The 27,838-nt window shown below is 32.2% G+C and overlaps 1 protein-coding gene across 1 annotated transcript in view; it reads right to left on the bottom strand.

Annotated features, from left to right (window-relative positions):
* Positions 1-27,513, bottom strand: part of LOC126749635 (plexin domain-containing protein 2) — a 41,499-nt gene extending 13,986 nt beyond the window's left edge. Inside the window, exons 1-2 of the mRNA XM_050459334.1 lie at positions 27,276-27,513; positions 2,755-2,915 (exon numbers count right to left, since the gene is read on the bottom strand). Of these exons, the coding sequence (XP_050315291.1) occupies positions 2,755-2,915; positions 27,276-27,369 (255 nt within the window). The 5' untranslated portion in view covers positions 27,370-27,513. The remainder of the gene's footprint in view (positions 1-2,754; positions 2,916-27,275) is intronic.
* Between the last annotated feature and the right edge of the window lie 325 nt (positions 27,514-27,838).

The following is a 27,838-nucleotide window of genomic DNA, read 5'->3' as shown; positions in this document are numbered from 1 at the left end:
TTTTATAAATAAATAAAGATATTCCAGGCAGTACGATTTGTTTTCTTTTGCTATCGTTTCGTATTCATATTTGACCACCTTCAGGGATTGAAAAAGCAAACAAGGCTCTAATCAGGAGCAATTCATTAGCAATCCAATACCTGAAATTTAATTTAAAATCTACAGTTTGATTGCCTGGAATTGCTTAATACTTGGACTAATTTTAATTAATTAGTCCAGGCATTTTAGGCATAATGTTCATTAAAGCACCTGAGATGGTGAGAAATCTACAGGTCGACTGCCTGGAATTGCAAAGTGAGGTTAACTTAAACATCGGCTATAAATTAATTAATTATTCCGGGCATCGATAATTTGAACTTTGTCTTCAGAACGATATGGAAATACAAAATGTTTATTTATTAGCCGTAGTTTTTTGGTCATAACTTGAAAACTACTTTTTTAAGGTCAATATAGTGGGATTGCTGAGGATGGATTTGAAGATGGAAACGTCTTTCTGAGTTAAAAATTGTGGCAGTTAGGGCTGTTTTGGTTGGGGCAGTTTTTTTTGCCACTTTTCAAAACAAATTCTGACTTTCCTTGTGAATATCTTAAGAAATAATGGGGATATTCATAAAAGGGTTTTAGTGCAAGAAAGGGTGTTTCTTACCAAACAATTTCATATGAGAACGATTCTTATACCTCAAAAACTTTTTGAGTTAGAGGGAATTTTGTCCACTAAGGTCCTAGAGCCATAACATTTGAAGTTTTTGGAAGCAACTTGAAATCACAAGATTTTTATGCATTAGCCGACAATTTTGGTCATAACTTGGGAACTGCTTAAACTATTCCCATAATTTTTTCACATCCTTATAATGAGATCCCTGAGGATGGTTTTAAGGGTAGAAACGTCGCCCTGGCTTAAAAATTGAGGTAGTTAGGGCTGTTTTGCTTGGGGTAGTTTTTTTGCCACTCTTCTTAACAAATTCTTAACAAATAATGGGAATATTCTTAGAAGGGTTTTTAATGCAAGAAAGTCCATTTCTTGCCAAACAATTTCATATAAAAACGATTCTTGTACCTCAAAAACTTTTTGAGTTAGAGGGAGTTTTGTCCATCAAGGTCCTAGAGTCACCAAATTTGAAATTTTTAGAACCATATTGCAATTACAAGATTTTTATTTATTACCCGACATCTTTGGCCATAACTTGGAAACTACTTGAGATATTCTCATAATTTTTTTACATCGTTATAACGGCATTCCTGAGGATGGATTTGAGGGTAAAAACGTCTCTCTGATTAAAAAATTGAGGTAGCTAAGGCTGTTTTGGCTAAAGTAGATTTTTTTGCTACTTCTCTTGGAAAATTTTGAGTTTCCTTGAGAATATCCTAAGAAATAATGGGAATTTGCTTAAAAGAATTTTAGTCTAAGAAAGGGCCTTTTATACCAAATAATTATATATGAGAATGATTTTTTTAGCTCAAAAACTTTTTGAGTTAGAGGGAATTTTTTCCACCAAGGTCCCAAAGCCAACTAATTTGAGGTTTTTAGAACGAAATTGCAATTACAAGATTTTTAAGCATTAGCCATAATTTTGGATCATAACTTGGAAAGTACTTAAGATATTGTCATAATTTTTTACATTATTGTAGTGTGATTCCTGAAGATGGATTTGAGGGTAAAAGCGTTATTCTAGGTTGAAAATTGAGGTAGCTAGGGGTGTTTTGGTTGTGGTGTTTTTTTTTGCAACTTTTCCTAACAAACTCGAACTTTCCTTGAGAATATCTTAAGAAATAATGGGAATATTCTTAAAATGCTTTTATTCTAAGAAAGGGCCCTTTCTTACCAAACATTTTTATATAACAACGTTTTTTGTACCTCAAAAACTTTCTGAGATAGAGACAATTTTCTCCACTAAGGTCCCAGAGCCTCCTAATTTGAAGTTTTTAGAACAATATTGACATTTTTGCTGATAACTTGGAAACCACTCAATATATTCTCATAATTTTTTACACCATTATAACGGCATCCCTGAGGATAGATTTGAAGGTAGAAACGTCATCCTGGGTTAAAAATTAAGGTGGCTACGGCTGTTTTGGTTCGCTACTTCTCATAATAAATTATAACCTACTTCTTTGGGTTGTAAGGAAAACTTTCTAATAGATAGAGGCATTTGTTAGGAACCCATCTATCAACCAATATAAATACAACCTGGTCGAATTACACAAAAGCCATCTCTTTTCCTTGCTGTGCATCTCACTCTATCTAATAGAACTAATCACAACCTGTAAAAGGAGGTTTGTAATAACCTAAAAGAGACGCAGCACCCTCACACCTCTTCCGCAACTCACTATACTTCCTGGTCATAGTCCGGTACAAGGTCAGGGAGACGTGAACGGAAGCTCACCCATTTACTCTATACGGATGATCTCTTTGACCATGGAATTGACATCCAAAGTATTCACATGAGTCTAATAAAGACCGGAGCATAATTAGACACCTAACCACTTTCTCAATTGGATGAATTGGTACAAGCGAGCATGTGGTTGATATTCTGAAGAAAGCGTGTTAATCTCTCGTTTTGACGATTGCACTGGCCGGCCGGATCGCCTGATCTAACCACTCCAGACTTTTTTTTATGGAGTTCTTTGAACTCGCAGGTTTTTATGGATTTTTGCCATAGACAACAGCTGGACTATAAGCCATAGTCCAATAAGATAACGTATTATGAAAAATGCATAGTGTTTAATAAAGAGAACTTTAATATGGACATTTACCTTCTCTGTAGTACTGATCGGAGTTGTCATACTCGGCGTCGATTTTATACTTGGCACGGCCCTCTTTTGTTGATTATGTGACAGATCATCGCCGAGCACCTCTATGTGCACCGAATGCTCTAAACGATGATGCGCTGCGTCTATTTCGTACGCGTAATTGTCTGAAAGAAACATAAATTATTATTATTACGGGGTGGATTTTGTAATAAATGATACATATGAACTGATTTATTTTACACGTACACCCTATTTATTTCGATTTAAAAGTCGCGCCAATACTCAATGAGAGTTGAAACGCCTCCTAGCGGCGAGATAGATTATTATTCCGGGGCCTTCGCCAACTTTCTACGTATGTTCTGAGGTGTTCATGAATTATTACGAAGAAATCTCGGCTATACCTCCAATTTTTAGTCACACTTTCGTGTATGACGATAAAGCTAATTTGGGCTAAATATCCTAATTCTAAGTTGTTTGTACATAGTAGGCGAATTTAATTTATTTGAAGCACAATGTCAAACCCAACAGTTTCTTTATTTTTTGATTCAGAATAGTCGAGAGAAAAACCGGGCCCGGAGTCTAAAAATTTACGTGCCCCTATTAATATCGTTAAATATATGTTCATTAAACTATAAAATATACGTATATCATATACTGTTCTGTTTACAAATGGAAGAAAATTACGGCATTAAAAAATCGACACAATCTATATATATATTTATGTCAAATTTAAATAAACAAACTGTGTTTTTATATTGGATATTAACGACAAAACCAGCAGTTATTCATACGTATTACTTTGGAAACCAATGACTTTTGAAAACGATTTCTCACGGGTAAGTTGTGTGGGGTGGGTGGGGGGGGGTCAGGGTAGGGTTAATGAAAAACAGGTTTTTTTGCAAAAAATAAATGCCTTAAAGGAAAAACTTTGTAATTTACTAAGGAAATTCAAAAAAATATCATTCAAAAAAGATTGATTTGATAAAAACTATACGAAGCTTTCCATGCTGTGTATAAGTGATTAGCAATAAAGAATAATATACAATAATGTGAATTATAGTTAATTTTCTGTTAATTTCCGATCCCAGTCTGGCAAGAGAGTCCGCTTCCTCATTACCTGCATGGCCTGCGTGGCCAGGTATCCAGATGAGCTGGACCCTGCATCCAACTTGCACCAGTTTTTTCAGGACTTTTATGCACTTTGCGGTCGTGATAGCCATAATGGCAGCTCTGCTGTCCGAGCATATTGATACGTCTGTATTGCGGTGTCCGCAGCTTAGAATTTTCTGTCCGCATTTTAATACAGCGAATACTTCGGTCTGGAAGACAGTGGCGTGCTACCCCAGCGAGTATGCCCTACTGGTCTGTGGGATCTCACCACAAAGCCCTGATCCAGCTCTGTTAATCATTCTGGAGCCATCTGTGTACCAGATGGTCCCCCTATTTAGCAATGCAGGTCTGTTGGAATGCTGCCACTCCTCTCTACCTGCAATGTGCGTCACGAATCCTTCGCTGTCCACAGTCACTGGAGCCATGCAGTCACTGACCATCAGAAGGAGAGGACATTCCTGTATGGCCCTCAGGCTATTCGCCGAGGACGTATAGCCTGTACGCAGTCCTCATTGCCTCGAATTTCACAACGAGGTCCAGAGGCGGAAGACTCAAGACTCAAGCAGAGCCTCAAGACTAGAGAAAACCAAAGACTAAGACTAGAAGACTAAGACTAAAGAAGACTCAAGCAGAGCCTCGAGCGCTCTAGTTGGCGCCGTCCGCATGGAACCCGTTATGCTGAGACATGCAAGACGTTAGACTCTCAGTCCAAGGCAATTATTGTATGCAATAAACAAGTTTTTCTACAACACTACCCTTACACCCCCCACCCACCCCAAACATATACCCAATAAGAAATTGTTTTGAAAAATCAGTGTTTTTCGTTTATAAAATCCAATCTAGTAGCACTGTTTTTTATTCAATATTTATTAATATACATATATATAATTATATGAAATTAAAATAAACAAACTGTGTTATTGGATTGGATATTATAGACGAAATCAGCTGTTATTCATGCGTATTATTTTGGAAAACAATGATTTTTCAAAACAATTTCTCACTGGTAAGTTGTGTGGGGTGGGTGGGGGGGTAAGGGTAGGGTTAATGAAAAACAGGTTTTTTTGCAAAATATAATTGCCTTAAAAGAAAAACTTTGTAATTTACTAAGGAAATTCAAAAAAATATCATTCAAAAAAGATTCATTTGATAAAAACTATACGAAGCTTTCCATGCTGTGTATAAGTGATTAGAAATAAAGAATAATATACAATAATGTGAATTATAGTTAATTTTTTGTAACCTGAAAATAATTTTTTTAAGGTAATTATTTTATGCAATAAAAGCGTTTTCCATCAACACTACCCTTACACCCGCCACCCACCCTAAACAACTTACCAATAAAAAATTCTTCTGCAAAATCCCTGTTTTTCAACATGATACGCATGGACCAAAGAAGTTCTTGTTTTATGTTGTACAGTATATTTGTTTTATACTATAAATTTTAATACAATTTTGACTGAACGTTTTCAATTTTAATAAGTAGATAACCTCCTTAAAATAGGTCTATAGAAACATTTAGACACCCTGTATATCAAAAATTAAAAAAAAAAAAAAGATTAGTTCAGTCTTCCTTAAAAAAAATTACTAAAATCTATTTACAAAAAGTCAAAATAACGGAATTCTTAGTCCAGGAATATCCGTAAGAAACAAAATAATTTGTCTTTTATTTCCACGCAACACATGATATATTATTATAGTTAAATACAGATTTATTTAAGGATTTTTTACTAAACTTTTGGTTTTAGTATATTTATTAAACTGTAGAATTTACGTATATCATATAATATTATGTTTACAAAAAGAAGAAAACTACGCCATTAAAAAAAATCGACAAAAATATTGATTTAATAAAACCTATACAAAGCTTTCCATGCTGTATACAGGGTAATTTTTAAGTTGATACTTTTTTTTTTAACTGTGTAGAGAACTCGGTAAAATATACATTTTTTTCAAATAACTTTTTTCGATACACTCAAAAACAAGGGACATACAGAATAAAAAAAGTGTTATGAAAACAATGAACTTGTGGATATGTTGCTTATTTATGGAGAGTGTCTTCAAAGTGCTGCTGCTGCTTCGGTATTATACGCAGACCGCTTTCCTTTGCGGAATCATCCTACACCCAGAAGTTTCATAAATCTTATTCAACGGACTAGGGATACTGGCGATTTACGGGAACATCGTGGAGGGCATGCAGGAAGAGGAAGGAGACCTGAAAATGTTCATAGGGAAGAACAAATTTTAAATCTCATCGAAGATGATCCAACAACAAGTACTCGAGTTGTTGCAGGGCAGGTCGGATTAAGTTAAAAAAGGTGTGAACAACATTGCGCGAGAATCAATTTAATCCCTTTCGCGTTCAACGTGTCCAAGCGTTACTGCTTGAAGACTTCCCCCGCAGAGTTCAGTTTTGTGAATGATTCCTACAACAACATGAAAATGATCAACACTTTTCAAACACAATTTTAGCCATGGACGAGGCAACATTCACCGGAAACGGAATTAACAATTTTCGAAATACGCATGTTTGGTCTGTTGATAATCCCCATGCAATTCGCAGAACCAATTTTCAACAACGCTTTTTTGCTAATGTGTGGGCAGGAATTGTGAATGGGATACTTGTTGGACCATTTATCTTACCAGACCGTTTGACGGGCGATGTTTATTCGGACTTTTTGCAAAATAATCTGCCTGTTCTGTTAGAAGACGTGCCACTCAATATCAGGCAAGCTATGTGGCTCCTGCAGGATGGAGCACCTGCCCATTTTAGACGACAAGTGAGCGAATTTTTGGATATAAGTTACCCAAATCGGTGGATTGGCCGAAATGGACCAGTTGCATGGCCACCAAGGTCGCCAAACCTAAATCCATGTGACTTTTTTTTTTTGTAGGGATATATGAAAAGTTTAGTTTCAAGACGCCTATCGACACACAAGAAGAACTAATAGCACGTATTGAGCAGGCTGCGGCAACAGTTAGACAAAAACCGATTTCTCTATTGCGTGTCGTTATGGAACAGTGGTTACGTCGAGCAAATCGTTGTGTTGAAGTTAATAGTGACAACTTTGAACAACTTATTTAAATTAGAGAGGACCGTATTTGACTCATTTTATAACATTTAGGCAATGCAATTTTTTTATTTTTCGATTTTTTGAATAAAATTATTTTAAACATTTTTTTATTTTATCGAGTTCTATGCACAGTTAAAAAAAAGTATCAACTTAAAAATCACTCTGTATAAGTGATTAGAAATATAGAATAATAAAATTTTTATTTACAATTATTTTACACAATAAAAATGTTTTTCATTAACACTACCCTTACACCCCCCACCCACCCAAAACAATTTATCAGTAAAAAATTCTACTAGAAAATCACTGTTTTTCGTCCATATTATCCAATTTAATAACGCTGTTTTTTTATTAAATATTTATTAACATACATATATGTAATTATATCAAATTTAAAAAAACAAAATGTGTTATAAGATTATATATTAACGACGAAACCAGCGGTTATTTACGCGTATAGAATTAAAGAATAATATACATTTTATTTTATGCAATAAAAACGTTTTTCATCAACATTACCCTTACACCCCCCACCCACCCCAAACAACTTACCAGTCAGAAATTCTACTGAAAAATCACTGTTTTTCATTCATATTATCCAAACTAATAACGATGTTTTTAAACTTAATATTTATTTATGTACAAAAATACAGTTTTGAATTTTAATTATTTATCAACCTTATATGGTCAAGGTTTATTTATTTAACTATAGAATATACGTATAACATATACTATTCTGCTTACAAAAAGGAGAGCAGTAGGATCTTCACTAGAAGCAGTTAAGTCAAAAAATATTCGAACCAAATTTAACAAAACTTTTAAATTTATTATACGCACAATGACAAACGCTCATACATATTTATGCAATTGCTTTCAGGCATCAGACCTTAACGCTTCCTCTGGTTTCGTTCAACACGTAAATCTGAAAAGCATAAATTAACTTCCTGTGTAATATTGACCATGCAATGTATACCGATTGATAGATATTATTATATTTAAGCTCTTTCTTGTTTATTACAAGCTAATACATACATACATAGATTTCCGCACTCAAGACTTGAGTTAGCCAGACCTGTATACTTAAATCTGCTATTTTATGCATAATAAGATGAACAAACTTGAGTAGGATGACTGAGTATACGAAAAACTTTTAACCTAAAGTATTTAAATTAGGAAGCATAATGTGTAACGTAAAATTTCGGTATACGCCAACCCATACCAAGTACATTACGAGGGGTATTGACCTCCTCTTATCGTTCCGACCACATTACCACAAGATAAATTCGATAGTTGGTTACCTACGTTCATAATAATGTCTACATATTGTGCATATTTAATAAGTTTAATTATATATTTACGTAAATGTTTTGACCATTAAACACCCGAAGCGGAAACAAACGGATATTTAAATTCTTATTATTAATTATAACTATTTTTAGTCCCAACTATAGTAAATCTGTAAGTTGCTGTAAATCCCTGATGTTTGAATTCCACTCTAATTGAATTAGGTCACATTATGTATATGGGGCGAGTCCTAATTAATTAATCAAAAATGCCCAAATTGTTTGTTGTTCATCAATTGACTGTGAACTTGACCCAGATTGGAAATCCTTTGTTGCAATTATGGTTATTAACCTACATGACAAATCTGAAAGGAATCGTGTTTAAATTGACTTTTAATTTAATTTTGGCATTTAAACTAAAAGGCGGTTGAAGTTTCGTCAAATTCCTACTCTGTATGCCGTTCTGGTACGTTGTTGACGGTAATATACCTTGACATGTACCAATAGTTTTAATTTAAAAACTGTATTTTTGAACCTAGATAGTAAAGAGTTGTCTAGAACCAAAAAAAAACTGAATTTCCTTATTAACTAACAAAGTTTTGACTTTAAGGCAATTTTTTTTTCAAAAAACCTAATATCTAATAACACAAGTTATTTATTTAAATTTGATTTAATTATATTAATGAATATTTAATACAAAAACAGTGCTATTAGATTGGATATTATGGATGAAAACAGTGATTTTTCAAAAGAATTTCTTAGTGGGAAAATGTTTGGGGTGGGTGGGGGGGGTTAAGGGTTGTGTTAATAAAAACAATGGTTTTGCAGAACATATATATGCAATATTTAATTTAATTACACTATTTATTTAAATTTTATTTAATTTTCTATATAAATATTTAGTATAAAAACTGCGTTATAAGATTGGATAATATGGACAAAAAGCAGTGATTTTTCAGAAGAATTTTATCAAATATTTGTGCTGTAGTAATCGAGTTTAAAAACTAGATATGTAAATCCTGTGTAAATTTTTTAAGTGACAACATTTTCTCTTATTTGTAAAAAGAATCGTATATTATATACTCTCAAACAATTATTTTCTGAAAAAAAAACCTTTTTCATTAACCCTACCTTTACCCTCCCACCCACCCCACACAACTTACCAGTAAGACATTGTGATCAAAAATCATTGTTATCTAAAATAATACGCATCAATGAGTTGATTTCGTCGTTAATATCCAATCTAATAACACAGTTTATTTATTTAAATTTGATATAATTAAATTAATAAATTAGAATGGATATTATGGACGAAAACAGTGATTTATCAAAAGAATTTCTTACTGGACAAATGTTTGTGGGGGATGGGGGGGTAAGGGTTGTGTTAATAAAAATAATACTTTTGCAGAACATATATATGCAATATTTAATTTAATATCACTGTTTATTTAAATTTAATATAATTTCATATATAAATATTTTGTATAAAAACAGCGTTATAAGATTAGATAATATGGATGAAAAACAGTGATTTTTCAGAAGAATTTCATCAGATATTTGAGCTGAGGTAATCAAATTTAAAAACTAGATGTAAATGTAAATCCTGTGTCATTTTTTTTAAATGACGAAATTTTCTCTTAAAAAGAATGTTTCTCTTGGGTAATTATTTTCTAAGAAAAAAAAAAACGTTTTTCAATAACCATACCCTTACCCCCCCCCACCCACCCCACACAACTTACCAATACGACATTGTTATCAAGAATCATTGTTTTCTAAAATAATGCGCATGAATAACACCTGATTTTGTCGTTAATATCTAATCTAATAACACAGTTTGTTTATTTAAATTTGATATAATTGAATTAATAAATATTTAATACAAAAACATTGCAATTAGATTGGATATTGTGTACGAAAAACAGTGATTTTTCAAAAGAATTTCTTACAGGGAAAATGTTTGGGGTGGGTGGGGGGTTAAGGGTTGTGTTAATAAAAACAATGCTTTTGCAGAACATATACATGGTGTCCGGAAAAAGGAGGCCAATCCGCCGGCCACATATAAAGTGGACCAAAATAATGCGACTTTCGTTATGCCATTTTTTAATTGGGCGCTTGGTATTCAATATACAGGGCGTCAAAATGAAAAATATAAAATTGTTTTTTTGAAGTAAGTCGAGTGTTTCATAAGATATTAAATTAAAATTTGGTGTGAGGGAGTTTTTTGGAACGAGAAATTAAAATCCGTTCACCGATTCGCTATATCTTGCAGAGGGCGCCACCTGCAGTATATTGCATGTGTTAAAAATACCAAAACCTTGTTGTACCCCTGTATAATAAAGTTCTAGTAAAAAATTCTAATTATCTAATCTTTTTTTGTAATAAAAGTATTCCTAGTAAATGTCGGCCTGACAATCTGTTTATTAGATATCTTAATTTAATAATCAAGATACTTCTTTCTAAACAAATTGGCTGACCTCGGGCACCAGTAACTCTTTACGTACTGTCAAATTTAAACGCTTCTGGCTCCCTTAACAAGTTTTTTAATTATTCCCAAAATAAACCTACATTTTTTAATTACATATTTGTACTTAATGTGTTTTCTTACAACTTATAGGTAAATTCAAATTTAATGTTACGGCGAGGGTTCTCACTTGTAGAGGGTACATACACGTTTTTTTATACTTAAGGGTGATAATTTTCTTATGATAATTTTATATATCTTGGTCAAAGTGGCTCCGAGCCAGCGTTTTCGAGATTTTTGGAATTAAAATAATAAATGCATTACATTAACGTTTTAGATTCGAGATATCATCATCTTTAAATATGTAATTTGGAGTTTTTCCTCACTATTGAATGCTCTTTTGAAACTCTAAGATAAATGTCATTATTTTATTAAGTTATATTTTATATTTTTTTATTACAAAATATTTTTTATTTAGTGAAAAAAAAATTCCCAAAGTTTTTACGACAAATATCTACTTTTAAAAAAGCCACTTGGTGGAACATAAGTTATAATAGTTGTTCAAAATGTGAACCCCTGCAAACTGCAATACAGGCCTCTATTCTACGACGCAAATCATATTGGCTCATAGACCAAGAAATGTACCCTTTTCCGAAATGGCGGATATGGTTTTGATGTTTGGTAAGTTTTACATATTATTGTAAACAGTAATTTCCTTTAAATTGTCAACTAGGAAAATGCGACTCCAATGCGATTCTGTTTATTGACGAAGCCACGTTTACGAGAAACGGCATGACAAATATCCATAACGCACACATAATATGGATTGAAGAGAATCTAAGGCCATAGTTGAGACACGCTATTAAGTAAATTTTAAAGTGGGTGCAGGTGTTGTGGATAACTTTCTTTTAGGACCTGTCATTTTACCAGTTTAATTAATTGGTGATTAATTTCTGTTGTTTCTCCAAGAAATACTGCCCGATTTGCTTCTAAATTTAAGACAAAATCTTTGGTTTTAACTCAACGGTGCTCCGGCTCATTTTGTTATAGGTGTTAGGAATTATTTACATCAAGTATTTCCCAATCACTGGATTGGTCGGGGACGAGATCCTCCTGTTCCGTGGTCACCTCATTCGCCCGACCTTACACCTTTGGATTTTTTAGTCTGGGGATGTATGAAAGACTTTGTGTAAATTGTTCCGATTTTAAATGAGGATCATTTAAGGGAAAGAATCATTGCAGCTGGAGAGCATTTCAGGTTGAACCCTTTAATTTAGAAAGAATTATTTACGTTTATTTTGTTAGCTTGTTAAAATGTATCTAGATTTTAAAATTAAGATCTCTAATAAACGGATTCTCAGGCCAACATTTACTAAGAATACTTTTTTTACAAGAACAGATTGGATAATCAGAATATTTTACTAGAACTTTATTATACAGAGGTACAAAAAAGTTTTGGTATTTTTAACACATGCAATATACCGCAGGTGGCGCCCTCTGCAAGATATAGCGAATCATTAAACGGATTTCAATTTCTCGTTCCAAAAACTCCCACACACCAAATTTTAATTTAATATCTTATGAAACATTCGACTTACTTCAAAAAAAACAATTTTATATTGCTCATTTTGACGCCCTGTATATTGAATACCGAGCGCCCAATTAAAAAATTGCATAACGAAAGTCGCATTATTTTTGTCCACTTTATATGTGGCTGGCGGATTGGCCTCCTTTTTCTGGACACCCTGTATATGCAATATTTAATTTAATTACCCTGTTTATTTAAATTTTATATAATTTTCTATATAAATATTTAGTATAAAAACAGCGTTATAAGATTGGATAATATGGACAAAAAACAGTGATTTTTCAGAAGAATTTCACCAAATATTTATGCTGTAGTAATCGAGTTTAAAAACTAAATATGTAAATTCTATGTCAATTTTTTAAATGACGAAATTTTCTCCCATTTGAAAAAAAAATTATATATTATGTACTAAGCATTTTTCTCTCAAACAATTATTTTCTAAAAAAAAAACCTTTTTCATTAACCTTACCTTTACCCCCCCACCCACACAACTTACCAGTAAGAAATTGTGATCAAAAATCATTGTTATCTAAAATAATACGCATCAATGAGTTGGTTTCGTCGTTAATATCCAATCTAATAATACAGTTTATTTATTTAAATTTGATATAATTAAATTAATAAATTAGAATGGATATTATGGACGAAAACAGTGATTTATCAAAAGAATTTCTTACTGAACAAATGTTTGTGGTGGGTGAGGGGGTAAGGGTTGTGTTAATAAAAATAATACTTTTGCAGAACGTAAATTTTTAATATTTATGCAATATTTAATTTAATATCACTGTTTATTTAAATTTAATATAATTTCAGCGTTAATAGCTAATAGCGTTGATAGCTAATCTTATAACAGCGTTATAAGATTAGATAATATGGATGAAAAACAGTGATTTTTCAGAAGAATTTCATTAAATATTTGAGTTTAAAAACTGTAATATGTAAATCCCAAAGTCCTTGGGATTGCTCTGTATAATTGTGATTTAGATGCCAGGAAAATTCGCGAAGGCTTTCAAAAATAAATGGCATGTTATATTCGTTTTAAAATTATATAATTTATACCTTGTAGATCGTATTCATATATTTAATTTGAAACGGATTTAGGTATTAAGTTAGTTATAAATAAAGAGGGTCAAATGATAAAACGATTAGTTTGATGGGACGTTCTGTAAGGCGGCAAGCAGAAGAAACAAAGGAAAAGAGAGAGCAAAACTTATGGAATTACGTACGGGAGCGAACAACCAAGTTGTGTGCTGAAGAAGTCTGCTTCACGTCGTATGGGGTATCTCGATAAACTAATCGTTTTATTAATAATTCGTATTGCTAATTTGTGAATGTAAAATTTGGGGTTTATTTTGGATGCAATTAACGAATTTTGATAAACTTTAAATATACTGAGTCTTAAAATTAATTTCCTTTTTTCATTTTAAAATCCTTCGAATACAGCCAACCTCTGGTCCTGGCCTTTGTTGACTTATGCAAGGCATTCGATACGATTGAAATAAATAATGTATTGAAAACACTGGAGGAATGCCGCATAGACTATCAGTACTCTAAACTGATTAAAGACGTATATACCATGACTATAAGATTGGATAAAGGGAGCATTTAAGTACCCAAGCAACACATCATATATTAATATCCTTAAATATAGATTTATTTGATGATTTTTTAGAACATATATTTATCAACCATATAACGTATATTTATTAAACTGTATATTATATCCTATTCTGTTTAAAAAAGGGGTTTACATATTTAGTTTTTAAACTTGAATACTACACCTCAAATATTTGATCTGAAAATCTTCTGAAAAATCACTGTTTTCGTCCATATTACTCAATCTAATAACGCTGTTTTTATACTAAATATTTATTTATAAAATTATATGAAATTTAAATAAACAGTGCTATGGAATTAAATATTAAAAATATATTTTCTGCAAAAACATTGTTCTTCATTAACCCAACTCTTAACCCCCCACCCACCCCAAACATTTTCCAGTAAGAAATTCTTTTGAAAAATCCCTATTTTTCGTCTATAATATCCAATCTAATAGCACTGTTTTTGTATTAAATAATTATTAATATACACATATATAATTATATAAAATTTAAATAAACAAACTGTGTTATAATATTGAATATTAACGATGAAAGCAGCTGTTATTTATGCATATTATTTTGCAAAACACTGATTTTTGAAAACTGTTTTTTACTGGTTGTTGGGTAGGGTAGGGCTGATAAAAAAGGTTTTTTTTGTAGAAAATAATTGCCTGAGAGGAAAATGCTTTTTAAGAAAATATTAGGTGATAAAAAAATGTATATTTTTGTATCTATCTTATTGTAAATTGGATTGTATATCTTGATAATGACTAACAGACCTAAGTACTCTTGATAAATGGTACTTTTTCTTCCAGAACCCACTTGCCGAAAAATTCGTTGTCATCTTTTTTAACAGTGTTCCAATACAAGAGGCTTGATTAATATTACAACAAAAATAAATTACAAATTTAAGTTTATCTATGCTTTGCATAGCTCCAATAACAAATACAACGTGCAATTTAGTACACGACTAATGCATGTATTTGTCTGAAAGTAAAAGCGGAATGTTTTTTAAACGCGACAATATTATTTAACGTTTATGCGTTAATATTTTTTAATTCATTGCAGTTGCAGATTAAATAAAATATGTATTATTATCATTACCAGTTATAAGATATCTGTTACACACCAAGATAGACCTTGACAACTTATTTCCCGTTTAACTCTACTCGTTTCTGTTCACTTAGTGTGTTATATTAACTTTATCTTCGGATAAATAATAGAAGTGTCGTCAGTAAAGTAGGTAGCACCTGAGGAGATCACACCTAATGTGTTGGATTACTGTGATTTCCAGGTATAAATTTTAACTGTCCGTGCGAATATAGTAATTTGTTTAAATACCTGAAAGGTAAAAAATTAAATGCATTCTGAGACTTTGCATTGAGAAGTTGTGACATTCCGTCATCGAATTCGGCACTCAAGCATAAAATTCGATTGATGCATGCGAAACAGTTAAACCAAGATAAAAGTGCAAATAGTGAATAGAATGTCATAGGGTCAGAATTATACGAAATTTAGTAAAAGGAACTTTAATTAAACGTTTTTTTCAAGCGTCTTAATTAGAATTAAATGGTATTTAAAAAAAATTAACTATGACTTTCAGGCTTGAGTTTCAACTGCCTGGAAAAATATAGTAATTAGTTTAAATACCTGAAAGGTAAGCAATAAAGTGCATTTTACTCTTTCTGAGATTTTCAAGACTAAGAAAAGAAGACTTTTAAATAGATTAGCAGTTGAGACATTTCGCCGTTCCTATTCTGTTTACCAAACAGAGTAAATTTCCGCCTTTAAAAAAATGGCACGGGATTTACATATTTAATTTTTAAACTCTATATTTGATGAAATTCTTTTGAAAAATGACTGTTTTTCGTCCATATTATTTAATTTAATAACGCTGTTTTCATACTAAATATTTATAGATAAAATTTAAATAAACAGTATTATTACATTAAATATTGCATATATATGTTCTGTAAAGACATTGTTTTTTTCAGGACAACCCTTACCCCCCTCCCCTCCCCAGACATTTGTCCAGTAAGAAATTCCTTTGAAAAATCACTGTTTTTTGTCCATATTATCCAATCTAATAGCGCTGTTTTTGTATGACATATTTATTTATATATAATTATATCAATTTTAAATAAACAAACAGTGTTATTAGATTGGATATTAACGACGAAACCAGCTGTTATTCATGCGAATTATTTTGCAAAACAATGATTTTTGAAAGCAATTTCTTACTGGGAAGTTGTGTGGGGTGGGTGGGGGGGGTTAAGGGTTTACAAAAGGGAGAACATTTTGACATTTAAAAAAATTGACACGGGATTTACAAATCTAGTTTTTAAACTCGGTTACTATACCTCAAATGTTTGATGAAATTCTTCTGAAAAATCCCTGTTTTCGTCCTTATTATCCAATCTAATAGAACTGTTTTTGTATTACATATTTATTTATATCTTTATTCGCGCTTCCTTCATTTGCGTTTTCACTATTCGCGGATTAAAAAAATGCGACCCAATTCCTATATTCGCGGCTAAAAATTTCTTTATTCGTGGATCGAATCAGTACGTCGGTGCATATATATTGATAAAAAGGATTCAAATAGGTATTCAACGGAATATTCTTTATAAGCGAATCGTTAAATAGACAAATAAAAAAGTAAAATTGACCTTATTACAACTATACCCAGCGTTTCTGGGAATGTAAATACAATGTAAACGTATTTGTTAGGGCGGTCTCGCTATAAGAGTCGCTTCGCTTGTTTTAATGATTCATTTTTCCATTATAGTTACTCCATTCGTTACAAAAATTGTGACTGAGTAACGCGTGTCTACCACTGTCTTCCTGAGAGTCGTTTGCATCGATATCACGCTCATTCAATGTCAACGAATCAACTGTACGATCGATTAAAAAAATCCGAAGATAACATAAGGACGTCTGCAGCTTCAACTTCACTGTCAGTGAAAGTTGTTCGTGATCCAGAAAAAATAGAAGTGGCGCTGTCATTATGGATTAAAGACCGCAATTAAGAAAGGGTGCCTCTGAGTGGTCCAATAATCCGGGAGAAGGCAAAGCGTCTTCACGCGCATTTTAAAGAACCTGGTGGTAGTAGTGGCGGTGAATGTATAGTTGGAGGATTTCAAGCATCGGAAGGTTGGTTCAATAAATTTAAGGTGAGACAATCATTGCATAGCATTAAAATCGTTGGAGAAGCTGCATCTGCAGACACTGCTGCAGCAGAAGGATATCCAGAAGAATTTGCAAACCTAGTAGCTGATGGAGGATACGAACCTGAACAAGTATTTAATGTAGACGAAACTGCACTGCTTTGGAAGAAAATGACAAACAAACCATTTATTTCTAAAAGTGAAAAGTCTGCCCCTGGATTTAAGGTGGCAAAGGATAGAGTTACACTGCTGTTATGTTCTAATGCATCTGGTGATTGTCTCATTAAACCACTGATGCTGTACAGATCGTTAAATCCTCGTGCTTTAAAAAATCAAAACAAGGACGACCTGTCCAGTATTTTGGCGTGCTAATAAGAAAGTATGGGTTGTGACTGGTTTCGGAATTGTTTTGTCTGTGAAGTTGAAACTTATTTAAAAAAAAAAAGAATTTAGACTTTAAAGCAGTTCTAGTTTTGGACAATGCACCAGGTCATCCTCGCGAACTTGAAACTACTCGTTCATATATAAAAGTGACATTTTACCTCCCAATGCGACGGCTTTGCTTCAACTTTGATCAATGAATAATCAAGGCCTTTAAGCTCTATTACATTAGACGAACCTTCAAAATCATATTGGATAATATGCAATGTGATCCTGATATGAATGTTATGGAATGCTGGAAGAAATTTGACATAGCAAAAGGCATTGTAGACATAAAAGAATCATTGGAAGAACTGAAGCCATACAAATTAAAATCATGCTGGAAAAAATTGTGACCTGCTCCGACTGCAGAAAATGACGAAGAATCTGGGCAAATTCAAACTTTGACTACAAACATAGCCGAAATTGCGAATGAAATAGGACGAGATGGGTTCGAACAGATCAAGTGACATTCAGACTTTGCTTAAATCGCAAGATGGAGATTTGACTGAAACGGATTCGGAAGAAATGTTAAATTCACAGCCTATTGAAAAAGAGGCTTCAAAAAGCACTGGAAACGAGACATTAAATTCAAAAAATTTGAGGTTTAAGAATATCAAATGAACTTTGGGTTTTTTTTATGAAAATTGATCCATCTATGGAACGAAGTATCATTTTTAAGAGGCAAATTGCTAATGCCTTTGCTGAAAATCAGTATGAATTGAAGGAGCTTTTAAAAAATGCCAAGCAAGAAAAAATTACAAAATTCTCTAAACCATTGCCTAACCTGAAGGTAATAATTATTCAATATGGTCAAAAAATAAATTTAAAACATTTAAATTCATTTTCGATATATGCATGTACTGGTTTGTTATTTTGCACCTAGGAACATATACCCTATAATCCCATATAAATTACCATTCCATATTCACGCTTTCTTTATTAGCGGCATATTTACCCCGCGAATAAAGAGCTTTTATAGTATATAATTATATCAAATTTAAATAAACAAAGTATGTTATTAGATTGGATATTAACGACGAAACCAGCTGTTATTCATGCGTATTATTTTGGAAAACAATGATTTTTTAAAACAATTTCTTACTGGTAAGTTGTGTGGGGTGGGTGGGAGGTTAAGGGTTTACAAAAGGGAGAAAATTTCGGCATTTAAACAAATTGACACCAGATTTACAAATCTAGTTTTTAAACTCGATTACTATACCTCAAATGTTTGATGAAATTCTTCTTAAAAATCCCCGTTTTTCGTCTATATTATCCAATCTAATAACGATGTTTTTATACTAAATAGTTATACATAAAACTATATCAAATTGAAATAAACAGTATTACTAAATTAAATATTGCTTATATCTTTTCTGCAAAACATAGTTTTTTCATCACATAACCCTGACCCCCACCCACCACCCAAACATTTATCTAGTAACAAATTCCTTTGAAAAATCTCTGCTTTTTTGTCCATATTATCCAATCTAATAATGCTGTTTTTATACTAAATATATATAATATTAAAAATTTGCATTGTTCCCGTTTTTTGAGGCTCCTGACATTTTCCGTCCAAAAAATGGTGTAAATCCAATTTAAGGAAGTATTCAGGGGGGATTCCCCTTTTGGGGAGAGATCACCCTTTTGTTAGCCTTTACATCATATGTTTCCGATAAGAAGCTTGAAAATCTTGAACACCATTTGTCTTTTTCTAATTTGATAGTTTAATTGGGTTTAATAGTGTTTCCCTTTCGTTTACCAACTTTTTTTCGAAAACGGTTAATTGTATCGAAAAAAATGCAGGAGACAAAATTTTTTGATTTTTTCACGTATGCCTAGATGGTGCTAGATTTTTAATTTTTTTTTATCAAAAACGTGAGATAGAGGACATCAGAAAGGAAACCCCCCTGAATCTTCGCCTAAAATTCAATTCACACCATTTTTTTTCAAGTAAAAAATGAGAAGAGCCCTTAAAAAAACGGTAATTTGCAAATTTTCAGGAGTTTTAAGGCATAACTGTAACCACGGTTTTCAATAATCGATTTTCTTAGTGTAACTTGCGTGAGCTGTAGCTCTGAGCAGGGACAAAAAGTCTTATTTTGACTCAAACAATACGCACTTAAATATTTGCGCCCAATTTTCTAACACCCTGTATATTTTCTGCAGAAACATTGTTTTTCGTCAACCACAACCCTTAGCCCTCCCACCCACTCCACACATTTATTCAGTAAGAAATTCCTTTGAAAATAACTGGTTTTTCGTCCATATTATCCAATCTAATAGCGCTGTTTTTGTATGACATATTTATTTATATATAATTATATCAATTTTAAATAAACAAACAGTGTTATTAGATTGGATATTAACGACGAAACCAGCGGTTATTCATGCGTATTATTTTGGAAAACAATGATTTTTGAAAAACAATTTCTTACTGGTAAGTTGTGTGGGGTGGGTGGCGGGGGTAAGGATTTACAAAAGGGAGAAAATTTCGGCATTTAAAAAAATTGACACGGGATTTACAAATCTAGTTTATTAAACTCGGTTACTATACCTCAAATGTTTGATGAAATTCTTCTGAAAAAATCACTGTTTTTTATCCATATTATCCAATCTAATAATGCTGTTTTTATACTAAATATTTACAAATAAAATTATATTAAATTTAAATAAACGGTGTAATCACATTAAGTTTTTGATATATATTTTGTGCAAAAACATTGTTTTTCATCACACACCCCTTACCCCCCTCCCACCCACCCCTAACATTTGTCCAGCAAGAAATTCCTTTGAAAAATCACTGTTGTTCGTCCATATTATCCAATCTAACAATGCTGTTTTTATCCTAAATATTTGTATATAAAATGTAATATACGGTGTAATCACATTAAATATTTGATATACAGGGTGTACAAAATTCGGTCCAAATATTTTAAGAGCGTATTGTTTAAGTTAAAATAAGACTTTTTATTCCATAAACGTGTGTTCTAAAATGCACCCCCTCAGGGCTACAGCTCATGCAAGTTACACTAAGAAAATCGATTATTGGCAACCGTGGCTACAGTTATGCTTCAAACTCCTAAAAATTTGCAAACCCCCTTTTTTTGGGTGCTCTTTTAATTTTTTACCCCAAAAAAAATGTGTGGTGAATTCAATTTTAGGGGAAGATTCGGGTTTTTTTTTTCTGATGTCCTCTATCTCACGTTTTTGATTAAAAAAATAAAAATCTAGCATCAAAGTAACACCATCAAGGTATACATGAAAAAATCTAAAATTTTTGTCTCTTGCATTTTCTCGATACAATTAATCGTTTTCGAGAAAATGTTGGGTAAACGAAAGAAAAACACTATTAAACCCAATTAAACTATCAAATTAGAAAAAAAAAACAAAGTGGGCTATGATTTTTGTAAAATCAAATTAATTATCGAAAAAATGCAAGGAACGATAATTCTAGATTTTTCATGGCTAAATAGGTGGTGTTCAAGATTCTCACATTTCTTATCGGAAATATAAGGTATGGGCCATCATAGCGGTAAATCCCCCTGAATCCTTCCTTAAAATTGGCTTTACACCATTTTTTGGACGGAAAATGTCAGGAACACTCAAAAAACGGGAACTTGCAAATTTTTATTTATTAAATATTTGCAAAATAAAATAATTTTTTTTCAAGATTTGACGCATAACTGTCGTTATGTAGCCTGAGGGGGTGTCTTTTAGAACACACGTTATGGGAAGAAAAAGTCTTATTTTAACTTAAACAATACGCTCTAAAATATTTGGACCGAATTTTGTAACACCCTGTATATCAAATATTTAATATAAAAACAGCATTGTTAGATTGGATAATATGGCTGAACAGCAGTGATTTTTCAAAGGAATTTCTTGCTGGACAAATTTTTGGGGTGGGTGGGGGGCTAAGAAGGGGTATGTGATGAAAAACAATGTTTTTGCACAAAATATATATCAGAAATTTAATGTGATTACACCGTTTATTTAAATTTGATATAGTTTTATTTATAAATATTTAGTATAAAAACTGCATTATTAGATTGGATAATATGGACAAAAAACAGTGATTTTTCAAAGGAATTTCTTACTGGACATATGTTTGGGGTGGGTGGGGGGGGGGGGGGCAAGCCTAGGTTAATTAAAAAACAGTTTATTTTGCAGAACATAATTGCCTGAGAGAAAAATACTTCTTAAGAAAATTATACGTGAAAATATACGTATATCATATACGATTCTGTTATAACAAATGGAAGAAAATCTCGGCATTTAAAAAAATTGACAAGAAATTTACATATTTAGTATTTAAACTCGATTACTGCACCTCAAATATTAAATGAAAGTCTTGTGAAAAATCATTGTTTTTCGTCGATATTATTCCATCTAATAACGCTGTTTTTCTACTAAATATTCATATATAAAATTATATCAAATTTAAATAAACGGTGTAAACAAATTAAATATTGCATATATATTTTCTGCACAAACATTGTTTTTCATTACACAACCGTTAACCCCCTCAACCACCCCAAAAGTTTGTCCAGTAACAAATTCCTTTGAAAAATCAAAGTTTTTCGTCCATATTATCCAAATAATAACGCTGTTTTTATACTCGATAAAAAATTAACTTTTTTTGACATTTTGCGTGTAATGCTGTCAATATGAGAATCAAAATTCAAATGTGGATCCAAAACAACACCCAAATATTTCATTTCTTTCTGGTAGGATGTTGTTTCATTACTTATCTCTACTTTTATTACATTCAAATTTACTTGGGTTAATCTAGCTTTACTTCCAAACAGACAAAATTTTGTTTTAGCTGCATTAATACTTAAGTTATTATTACACAGCCATTTGTTTACATTATCCAAATCAAAGTTTAGATCTTCTTGCATTTTTTTAATATCCTTTCCCACAACATACAGCATAGTGTCATCTGCAAATAATGCTGACTTACTCCTACTAATGACATTGACAATATCATTAATATAAATAAGGAATAGAATTGGACCCAACACAGTACCTTGGGGAACACCATGATTAATATTTTCAGCAACACATAATTTATTTTTAAATTTGACCACTTGTTTCCTGTTATGCAAATACGATTTAAACCAACTTAAAACTGTACCTCCTATCCCCATTTTTTCTATTTTAAGAAGTAAAACATGGCGATTAACCGTTTCCAACGCTCTTCTAAAATCCAAGAAAATTGCCAAAACAAAATTACCCTTATCTATTTCTTTATTAAAATTATCACAGATGTTAACTATCACAGTTTCGCAAGAATGGTGGGGTTTAAACCCTGACTGATTTCTTGTTAAAATATTATTTTTATCACAGTAGGTTGAAGTTGGGTTTGTACAGTTAATTCTAGAAGTTTTTCGTAAACTGGTACAGTATTAATAGGCCTAAACTCACTCGCCAGCCTTGTGCCTGAGACCTTAGGAATCGGTAAGACTGTTGAGACCTTCCACTTTTCTGGGAATTCACCATACTAAAGCGATGTATTAATTATATCTAACACACGGTTACCCACAACTTCAAACACATCTAGAAGCACTTTTTTTGAGATACCACTTTCTCCTCCTTTAACATTTTTCATATTTTTTAACAGAGATCTTGTATCACTCATAGTAGTATTTTCCCATACATACACACATATATTTGGAACTGTACTATTTAAGCCTGAAAATTTGGGTAAAATGTCTATAATTTTATCTATACTATTATTAAAATATTTATTAAATTTATCTGCTATTTCAAACTCATTAATAAATGTCTGCCCCTCAAATAAAACCTCATTTGGTTAAATGGAATTTTTACCTGGTAGAAGTGATTTAAGATTTTTCCAAAGCTCTGCTGAATTATTTCTATTGTTATCGATATCTTCTCGAAAATATTTATCTTTTCCTATTCTTATTTTATTAACTATTTGGTTTCTAACCCTTTTATAGCTATCCCATAGATCTGGAGTGCCCCTTATGAGTTGCCCTTACATATAACTTATCCCTATCTTCCATTAACTGTAAAATATCATAAGTTATCCATTTTTTATTTTTTAGACTAACAGATATCTCTAACTTTGGACACATTATATTTAAACAATTTTCTAGATCTAAAATAAAAGAATTTGCCAATATATTTACATCTGTCAAATTATTGTTCCATGACCTGGCAGACAAGATATTTTGTAAAGTTTCAGAATTATAGTGTTTCATTGTCCGATGGTAGTATGTAATTTTTTGTTTATCATCATCTACTTTTGAAAGGCATACAGACACAATAACACATATAAAATGATATCAAATTTAAATAAACGGTGTAATCCAATTAAATATTGCATATACAGTGTGGTGACTTTAACCGGAATAAATTCAGTTAAAACTAATCAAAATTTATCTCGCAAAATTTCTGAGACCCGTCGATTTTTGTTTATTTTTTTCACATTTCAAGATAGTTTTTGTATTTTTTCACCTATAGGGGGGGTCCAAACTAACCCCAACTTTTTTTTTTCAAATGGAAAGCCACTTTTTTTAAACTCTCATTGAAAAGAGCCCTTTTTCTTGATTAAATTGCCCTATTTAGTTTTGTGATTATCTAAAGGAGAAATACGAAAAAAAAAAACCATTAAATTATTAAAAGTGGCGTTTAATGTATAAGATGCTCAAAATGAGCCCCATTTACTTGTTGGCAAAGCCCAAGACGATAATAATATTCCTTTCTGACATTTTCTAACACTTCTGGAGATATTTGTCGGATTTCCTGCCTAATACGTTCTTTGAGTTCGTCTAGGTTTCCTGGTTTGCTCATATAAATTTGACTTTTCAAATGTCCCCACAGAAAAAAATCAAGTGGGGTGAGATCGGGAGAACGTGCCGGCCACTCGACTGCACCCCTTCTACCAAATCCATCTGTTTGGAAAATTGTCATCTAAATACTGGCGTACATTACGGGCACCATCTTGTTGCATCCAGATTTTTTCATCATACAAATCTGGATCGAATTGATTCGGATATAAGGCACGTAAGACTGGAACTAGTTCATGTTCAAGGAATTCTAGATATCTTTCCTCAGTTAAAGTATCATTGAAGAATATGGGCCCTATAACTTGCCTGCCAATTATGCCAGCCCAAACATTAGTTTTCTGGGGATATTGTGTATTAGTTTCCCTTACCCAGTGTGGGTTCTCGTCAGACCAGTAGCGACAGTTCTGCTTATTAACATGGCCATTTAGGGTGGATGTAGCCTCATCAGAAAAAAGGATCCACTCCGAAGATATGCGATTTTCGTCAATGGCGTTCATCATTAATTCATCGAACTGAACTCTGCAATCTGGGTCGTCTTCCAATAACTCTTGAACGGGTTGCATTTTATAAGGTCGTTTGTTTGCACTTTTTAAAATTTTTAGCACAGATTTATGATGAATAGAGTTTTCGCGAGTTTACTCTTCTGGCAGTTACCGGATTTTCTTCCATCGCTAACAATACATTTAATTGGGTGTTTTCATAGATTTTAGAAGACCTTTGTCTTAAAACATCCCTCACAACTTCTCGAAATCTGCTTTCGATTTTACTAACCGTACCTTGGTTAATAGGTGGCAAATCTGGATATTTCTGCCTGAATAAGTGGACAACCTCTAGCTGAGTACGACTTCTGTCCCCATAACCAATCATCATTAAGATTTCAATCTTGTGGGATTCGGCTAAATAAGGCATTTTTTCAATATAAGTTAACTTATTAAACAACTGGTTTAAATTCACTTTAACAGTGACACTACAACAATGTCAGGAAATGTCTCGATACGAATAAAATAAACAAACACGCCAAAAATTAACCAACACAAAATATTTCGAGACTTTTAATAATTTAATGGTTTTTTTTTTTTTTCGTATTTCTCCTTAGATAATCACAAAAGTAATTGGCAATTTAGTCAGGAAAAAGGGCTCTTTTCAATGAGAGTTTAAAAAAAGTGGCTTTCCATTTGAAAAAAAAATTGAGGTTAATATGGACCCCCCCTGTAGGTAAAAAAATACAAAAACTATCTTGAAATGTGAAAAAAAATAAACAAAAATCGACGGGTCTCAGGAATTTTGCGAGATAAATTTTGATTAGTTTTAACTGAATTTATTCCAGTTAAAGTCACCACACTGTATATTTTCTGCACAAACATTGTTTTTCATAACACAACCCTTACCCCCCCCCCACCCATCCCAAAAGTTTGTCCAGTAACAAATTCCTTTGAAAAATCACTGTTTTTTCGTCCATATTATCACATATAACAACGCTGTTTTTATACTAAATAGTTATATCTAAAACTGTATCAAATTTAAATAAACAGTATTACTAAATTAAATATTGCTTTTATATTTTCTGCAAAAACATTGATTTTCATCAATACAAACAACCCTTACCCCCCCACCCACCCCGAACATTTGTCCAGTAACAAATTCCCTTGAAAAATCACTTTTTTCGTCCATAATAACACTGTTTTTGTATTAAATATTTATTGATATATGTAAGAATTCATCAATATGATGACGCTACGTCATCATTAAAACCCACGCAATATTTGGGTTTTGGACCGGATCAGCCAATTTAGCGGCGACAGCGGTGTCACAGATTTACAGAATAAATCTGTATTCTGTATTCAGTATTCTGTAAATCTGTGGCGGTGTTTTGTTTTTTAAAGGGACTTTTATTAGTATGGCGTTAAGTGATTTATTTCTTTAAGAATATATTTTGTTTAGGTTTAGATTTTTAGAGTTCTTGAGATGCTTATTAAGTGATTTTGATGATTGCATGGCTGCTTGAGACCATGTCAATTTTATTTTTCAAACTTTTTAAGATTTTATTTTTTTTTATTAAATTATTGTATTTAAATTGAGTTTATATTATTGAGTTATAATTATATCAAATTTAAATAAACAAACTGTGTTACAACAAAATCAGCTGTTATCCAAGCGTATGTTATTTTGAAAAACAATGATTTTTTAAACAATTTCTTAGTGGTAAGTTGTGTAGGGTGGGTGAGGGGTTACGGGTAGGGTTAATAAAAAACCTACCTGATGCATTTTATTATAAATTCCATTAAAAAAATTATTTAACGATTGAAATAATGGTTTTATATTTGCTTATTAAACGCATTTTGTAACTGTCTTTCGTTTAATTAACTTAAACTTTTATGAAATAATAATTGTAGATTATTAACATGAATAAACTTTCTTGTTAAACCCGAATAAAACATAATATTAAATTCCTCAACGTATATCGCGCGAAAATCCAATTCGATATTTATAGTTGATGTTCAACCAAAAACGTACACCCGGTGTAAACCAAAAATAAACGTTTATCGTGGACCTTTCCTAAGTGTTGTTAACAAAGTAATTAAAAAGATATCGTAAACCAAGTTGAGACAACACAAAGGATAAATAAATTAAAACCCCATTTGCTGTCCTTAATTTACAACAGGCAAACAAAACAATCAGGCATTAACTTTTGAGATTTTTGATTTTACAACTCTAGTACCATTTTATTTTTATGGGTGAGGTCACCTTATGTATGTATATCCCCCAATCCTGGTAAAACTTGTGATGATGATAAACGTACATTAAAACCAGTTTGATCATTGTTGATTAATATTTTAATTCGAGCATAAATTAATCAAACTCAAGACGTTTTTTACCGCAAAAGTCGACCACAATTAAAACATAAAGAAAAGGCATCGAAACCGTGCCAAGCTGTCTTACAACTCGATTATTTATAGACTGAAATTACATCTTAAGAATGTCTTTTAAGACATGTTACTTACCTCGTTTAATCGCACAGCAAACCCCAATAAAACATAGACGAACGCACCAACTAATAACAGTACCGTGTAAAAATCGAGCGGTAACTTTCGCCATCGTTGCTTGTCTGTGTGTGTTTTTTTACTGAATTTTATGATTGTTCAGTGTGAAAAGGTCTTCGGCAAGAGATTAAATGCAGAGGCAAGAGAAGAGACGCGTACCGAGCGGTCGTACTAACGACTGACGTCTCGACTGGTCGAAGACGATGACGTCCCGCGGTACCACCCGAACTGGAACGAATTGAGCGGTGCGGGGCCGTCGGTTCGCTTCGTCTTAGCGCCATTAATGATGAAGAACCAACAGGAGAAGGATTTCTGATGGGTTCTTTGGAGAAAATAGGGATGCGACATTGAAGGAACACACCATATGTTATTATTGTTAAATGTATGTTTATTTAACGATTTTTTAGTAAATTTTTGGTTTTGGTGTACACTAGCGCTCAAAATTATTTGCCCACATATGACTGTTTTAACGTTATAACTAAAAATAATAAACCCATCAGTTATTCTTACGAAACGGTCTATTT

Source organism: Anthonomus grandis, unplaced genomic scaffold (genome assembly GCF_022605725.1).
Source record: "Anthonomus grandis grandis unplaced genomic scaffold, icAntGran1.3 ctg00000400.1, whole genome shotgun sequence".
Taxonomy (NCBI): domain Eukaryota; kingdom Metazoa; phylum Arthropoda; class Insecta; order Coleoptera; family Curculionidae; genus Anthonomus; species Anthonomus grandis.
Note: the sequence above shows the minus strand (reverse complement) of the source record. Positions and strands in the feature narration are given on the sequence as shown.